The sequence below is a fragment of the Rhamphochromis sp. 'chilingali' genome, assembly GCF_963969265.1.
Source record: "Rhamphochromis sp. 'chilingali' genome assembly, chromosome: 6".
Lineage (NCBI taxonomy): Eukaryota > Metazoa > Chordata > Actinopteri > Cichliformes > Cichlidae > Rhamphochromis > Rhamphochromis sp. 'chilingali'.
In genome coordinates this window covers 23075704-23082181 of record NC_137933.1, presented here as the reverse complement: position 1 = coordinate 23082181, position 6478 = coordinate 23075704, and the positions used below count along the sequence as shown (strand labels likewise).

Below are 6478 nucleotides of genomic sequence, written 5' to 3'. Positions count from 1 at the left end.
CGTATCAGACAGCAGTCGTAACCCAACAGCTATTTTAAACTGATTTTATACTATGAAATGGACTGCCGTGAAGACATCCTCCAAGGTTCTGACATTTTTTAAATATTTGATTAGAATACATTTATCTACCGAGTTCTTCCTTCACTCGTGCTCTCCAAGCACCTCTCCAGGTTTTATGAAATGCAACCTGGTGGTGTTCGTGTGTAATGTTGCTGACAGAAGCGCACGACTTAGCTCTCTCCCTGACGAAGAAATACAATTTTGCCAGCTTATCTATGATTAGCGTGAAAACTGCCATCTGTCAATCTAAATGAGATTCATGACATTCACACCTTACTCTTTTTAAACACTTTATTTTGCAAAGTTCCATAGTGACTATTTTCACTTCTTCTTCTCCACGTCCTGCTCAGCAGCCTCTTTGGCTCTCTTGGCACGAATGCCGAATAGACGAGCATTAGCGCGAGCCATACGCAGGCTGGCGAAAGCCTTGAAGTTCTTCTCATCCTCGGAGATAACCCTGGCCTTCTCCTTCTTGTGCACCTAAAGAAGAAAAACAAAATGAGGGTTAAGACACACACCGAATACTGCAAAATGAGGGTTTTCTCCAAATCCAAAAGCCTGAGTCTAATTTTGAGAATTTAACATTTTGTGAAAATCAGTTCAGCTTTCTAGCTGATTTTTTATTTTTGTGAACAGCAGTCATCAGAAAAAGGGTTCAAGTGTTTCATCAAAGAAATACAGAGATTCCGGAGATTTGTCATCATCTGACTGCTGTAATGCAAAATGTTCAGACGGTTAATGCATCTTTTATCAGTCATTACTTCTGTAATACTGGTCCAGGTAAAACTGGCCAATAACGTCAGTGAAAACAAATCATCATCAGCCGTCTTAATCCTCATCTATAAACAGATACACAGGGTAACCTTGCAGGAGCTGTCACTTACAGTTCTGATGGGCATGACTGGACCAGTGAGCTGAGTGGCCATCTTGAGTTCCTCCTCCTGAAATGACAAAACAGTTAAATATTTTTAAAGGGAACAGACAGCAAGACTTTTCACTAGGGCATCAAATAAATGCTTATTAAGACCGTCTGGTTTGATTTCAATCACCCCAATGGGAATTGTACTTATATATTCACATTTAAAGGTGGCAGAATGTGGGAGTGCAGCTCATCTCCAGCAGTCAGCCTGGAATTATTATACTGATGCACGGCTGATTCGGCATGTTTTAATAATGATCTAACAGAAACCTTGAATTTCATCAGTACGCTTCATTTTCCAAGCTTAACGGAATTTCATAATTAGCAGACGTGTCCCCAGGTTACCTAGGTAACCTTAAATCCCATGGAGTCTAAAGGAAGCAGCCGAAAAGGTATTCAAATATCAAATTATCCTTAACACATAAAAAACTGCTGTAGTCTCTATAATCTCTTCTGCGTCTTATTTTAAAGGCATGTGCAAGTCTTATTTTAGCCATTTTTTTAATACATTAAAATTATTTTTTTAAGTAATTTTAAATAAGGAAATGATACATTCACACCAAAGAGGGCTTCCAAAACTGTGCTTTTTCAGTTTCTATATACAGCCAACTCCTACTGGTCACATGCTTTGGTTGAATGCTTCAACACTTGTTTTTTTTCCCTCAGGAAAATGAGCCAAACAAACAAAAAGTAAATTAATAACAAGGAGAAACACCAAAGTCTAATCTTTGTGTGCCATGTGAAAACTTACAGTGCTGTCTCCCTTCTTGGGGGCAGAAGCCTTCCTAGGGAACAGGATGAGCTTGGAGCGGTACTCCTTCAGGCGCTGCACATTGGCCTGAAGAGATTCTGTGGATCTGTTGCGGCGGCGAGGGTCCACTGAGATGCCAATGGTGCGGGCCGTCTTTTTGTGGATGCCAGCCGCCTGCGGGAACATTAGCACAGGAGGACTTGATCGTTTACAATTCTGATTTTGATCACGTGCCCTGTACATGATAAAACACTGATGTCAAGCTGTCAGCATAAAATCGCTTCCTTTTCAAATAACAAATCTCAGCATTCAGAAAATGCGTTCAACGTATTCATCAAGCAAATGCAGCAGGTCCAGAGATTTGTCATAATCTGAACTGCTGTGATGCAAAACAAAGTGGTTGTTACATTCCTGAACACGTCTGCCATCAATGGTTAACGCGCTTGCTGGAGACATTTTATAGTTCCATGGGATACAGGGTCACTTGCAAAAACAAGATCACTTACTAGCTAGGGCTGCCACAAACGATTATTTTGATAGTCAACTAGTCACCGATTATTTTTGCGATTAGTCGACTAATCAGATCATCATCCACTGGACGTAAAACTACAGCTTATATAACTATCATTAGCTTACAGCTTTAAGCTTTTAAGGTGCTAACTAAAAATAAAGACAAGATGATAGTTTATTCAATTTTAATGAAATTTGCAGATTGTTTCGGTAAAGTTTAATAAACTCCTTGCTATCTAAAATATAACGGGACACCGGAGTATATTCTCCAGCATCTCACACTTCTGATAATCAGCTGTCTGCTTGACGTTTATTCAGCTGTGTAAAAACTATAACTTTAATCTCAGCCAAACCGATTTACTCAGGAACAAATAAAATACTAAAAAAAAAGCCAAACAACAACATTTTTAATTCATCTAAGTGACTCATATATATTTAACCTGAGTCGCGAAAGACGGCGGTGGGTTTGAAAACAATTTGCCGGGAGTCCGGTGTTCTCACGGCGCTAGTGACCTAGCCCCCGGCTAGCTATCGAGCTAGTGGGTAACAGACGTCTCCGAAAACGTCGGAGCGCTTTTGAAAATATGTGGTGTCCTGATAAACTGAGCAGATATTTGAGGTTTACACAGCTACATTCTCGCCTGAAAATATGTTAAACGTTTATTTTGTGACCCAGAAAGAATAATAAGAGTAATATTAAAACTAACTAGCTACCGCCATTGTTGGAAACTAAGCTGGGCCGCGCTATGAATTCTGGGACACAGCTACTTCTTCTTCTTCGGGGTTTAACGGCAGCTGGAATCCTTGTACATGCAGTGCTGCCATCTTCTGTTTCAGTCCGTTATTACACTCTTAAATCCTGCTATTATTCCTGCGTCTTTTGCGATCTTACAAAGCTTCAAACGACACGTCGACTATTAAATCAGTCGTCGACGATTTTGATAGTCGACGTAATCGTGACTAGTCGACAAATCGTGGCAGCCCTATTACTAGCGATGGCCAATGATGAGAGCACAGCTGGCTATGACTTAAAAGTTCATGGATATTCATTACTTAGCTGATCAGACTCTTAGTTTAGCTCTCTTCATGATTAATTTTATGGCAGATAAATGATTTGATTTATACGGTTACACATGCATGAAAACACTAAAACTTGAGAAAACAAAAGTAGCCCTCGCGCTCGCAGCAGTTTCTGATTAAAGCTTATTTACTTTCTTCATACAGGGAGAACCTGATATTTTTGCCAAGGTAAAGGTTGACAAGATCATTAAGGTCTTCTACAGCCACAGTTCTTTGACTTGATAGTTTGTTCAAGTTTCCATCCACAATAACTCTAAATATCACTTCTGAAGTTTTTAGCCTCTAGCGCTTCATTTTGATAAAGAAATAAACTTCCACCAGACAAAACAGTTGCCAAACATCAGTTTGCCTGCAGCACTTGTGTGCAAGTGTGCATTTTAATTAATGCCGCACTGAATGTTTCATGTAACTTTAACAGTTTTAGGTCTAAAGAAATTAAAGATATGCTTTACCTTCTAATGAAACATTTACAGAGAACTATAATCGTACCTTCAGTTCCTCGAGGGTGAAGCCACGTCCGGAACGAACCTTGGTATGGTACCTGATAGTGGGACACCTAACCTGTGGCCTCAGTGGTCCAGCAACAGGGCGAGGAGCAATGCGGCGAGCTTTAGCCTGACGAGCCTTTCGCCTGAGGAAAAAGTCGGAAGTTTAGATCAACCAAAAGACCTTCTTAGACATCTGTAAGGACTCACAGTGAACAACTTCCTCGAAGGAGGATGTACTTGAGGGACAAATGTGTTTGCCTCTGAAAAGTAACTGACCCAAACAAAGACTGCCAAATAGGAAAGTAAAAAAGACACTCATAACATTCACTTCTAGGGCTGACACCACATGTAAAACACCAGGACACAATACATAGCATAACGCGCCACATAAACCATTAACTGCTAGAAAGGACTCCAGTCAGTTGTAGGGTCTACTAAGATTCACAGTAGAAAGTTACATCAGCTCTAAGACTACAGCGTCATGCTCCAACCTCAGTCTTATACCTAATCAGTGAAATATCAATATCAATTAAAAGAAGAAAAAAGCAAAACAAAAAAACATTAAGTTTGCTGTATCTGCTTAGTTCAGTATAACTTTGCAGGTAAACAGATATGCCAAAATCGTAAAGACTGTCCTGCTTGACCAACAGCTTGATCAGCTGAAGTGGTGGCTCAAATCAAACAAGGTACAGTTACTTCAACCACTTTCTCAGTTTGTTTTATTTAATAGTTTAATAATGTCTCATGGGACTGAGGGACAGTTACACGCACGTTCACATAATACACGGTAACTACAGAGTATAAGAAACGTCTGTCAATGTAAATATTATATTGATGTACACATGGGATGAATCCTGGTTCCACAGGATGGTCTAGTTATCCTTTACGGGCCAAAAATTCCCACCATTTGAACCGAATTCGATGCTAACCATTTACGGGCACGCTAGCTCAAGTTAGCATACGTCCATGTCCTCACCTGCGGATCTTCCTGGCTGGCTGGTTGAACCAGGTGCGCACTCTTTTCTGCCAGTCTTTGTGAAAGTGAGGGTTCAGGATCATTCCATTCCGGCTGGGGGCCATGGTTGCCTGCTTCCCTGCAACACAGCGTGGCACATACACATGAGCGGATCGTCATGCCGGCGCACCTCCGCTTCATACAGTGCTAAGATGCTAAGCTAAAGCATTAACGAGGGGTCCGGCTACTTTCATGCCCCGATAATGTCCTTACAAACTACTACATGTAATAATCCATTTGTCATCGCCATTTCGGCATTCACGTAGGTTCATCTTTATTTAGTAGGACAGTGTTTAAACATAGCTACTGACAGCCATCGCTTCACCGGTCATCTCCATAAAAACATTAGCTACTTAGCAATTTAACACAAAAAATCATGATAATAATCACCTTATTTAAAAGATGACAAAAAGCACTTTTTCAGACTATAAGCTAAACTCACAAATACAAACAGAAAATCGAGGATTGAAACGGATTTTTGAAAATCTTTGGAGGATAACTTCACATACCTACAAGGGAGGAAAATGGCCGAAAGGAAAAAGGAAGTTGTAAGGCGGTGGATTGTGGGATATGTAACAACCAGCCAATCAAAGAGTGTGTAAAGGAGCATTCACCCCCTTAAAAACGGAAACGCCAGTCATAAGCGGTACTTCAAGTAATCTAGTGTAGAATAATAATTTATATCGTCTTTAGATGAGCAATACTAGGCCACGGTGAACATTAAGTTTCATTTCTATACAGATAGTGAAAAATGACACTTAACAAACCGTGCAAGGATAGAAATGGGTCGTTTGAGGCTTTAGTAGCTTGAGAATCGCACTTTTCATCTTTGAAAATGAAATAATTTAACGGGTGCCTTTTGTATTCACTTGGGTTATCTTTGTCTAATATTACATTTGTTTGATTTAATGATCTGAAACTTGAGTGAAATATGCACAAAAAAACTGTTTTTTGTTTGCAGTATCTTACATACGGATCAGCAATGTCTTTGTTCTATCGATTATATTTGTAATTATAACATAAAATATCACTAATGGCAGGAACCGAGTTGTGAAAAATGTTAGGATTGAACAATTTTCCAAAACATATGAACATAACAAAGTATAGAAATTCAGTAAAAAAAAAAATGTATATTTTTAAAAATCAAAACGTACTGTATTGTGCCCACGAAACTTTCAGGGCTATACCTTAGTTCATGTCCAACCACATGTACACAGATTTAATCTTTAAACTAGTACAACTGTGTTTTAATAACAGGCTAATGAGGAGAATATACCATAATTATGAGTTATGGAACTGATGGCTGGACATTCTACTTCAGGTTTTTCTGACAGAAAATAACTGAAATCTTAATTTAAAAAAGAAAGCAAGAAGAGATTAGGAAGGGGTAAAGTGCTTTTTCACATCAGTGTATTTTCTAATACAGTTAGTATTTTTATTTTTTGGTTGAAATATCTTCAGTCGGATGCTTTTATGGTATATTCTACCTCATTAAAGCGATCAAATTCAAAATTCAAATTCAAATTTTATTTGTCACGTACACAGTCATACACAGTACGATATGTAGTGAAATGCTTGGACAACTGCTCGTGACCTAAAGAAAACAAAAAAGGAAAGGCTATGAATAAGATAGGAAATAAATATGAAAAATTAAA

General features: G+C 38.9%; 1 protein-coding gene across 1 annotated transcript; it reads right to left on the bottom strand.

Moving 5' to 3' along the window:
- Positions 1–337: 337 nt before the first annotated feature.
- Positions 338–5374, bottom strand: rpl13 (ribosomal protein L13). Its single transcript, XM_080884860.1, has 6 exons — positions 5333–5374; positions 4785–4902; positions 3810–3951; positions 1731–1904; positions 945–1001; positions 338–540 (listed from the first exon to the last, which is right to left on the bottom strand). Exons 2-6 carry the CDS (start codon positions 4886–4888, stop codon positions 382–384), a joined length of 636 nt encoding a protein of 211 aa, XP_080740986.1. The 5' UTR covers positions 4889–4902; positions 5333–5374; the 3' UTR covers positions 338–381.
- Positions 5375–6478: the final 1104 nt, after the last annotated feature.

Coding starts and splice junctions, on each gene's coding strand:
- rpl13 (XM_080884860.1), bottom strand. CDS start 4,888: ATGGCCCCCAGCCGGAATGGAATGATCCTGAACCCTCACTTTCACAAA. Junction 3,952..4,784: donor CCAGCCAGGAAGATCCGCAG/GTGAGGACATGG, acceptor CTTTTTCCTCAG/GCGAAAGGCTCGTCAGGCTA. Junction 1,002..1,730: donor CCAAGAAGGGAGACAGCACT/GTAAGTTTTCAC, acceptor TTGTCATTTCAG/GAGGAGGAACTCAAGATGGC.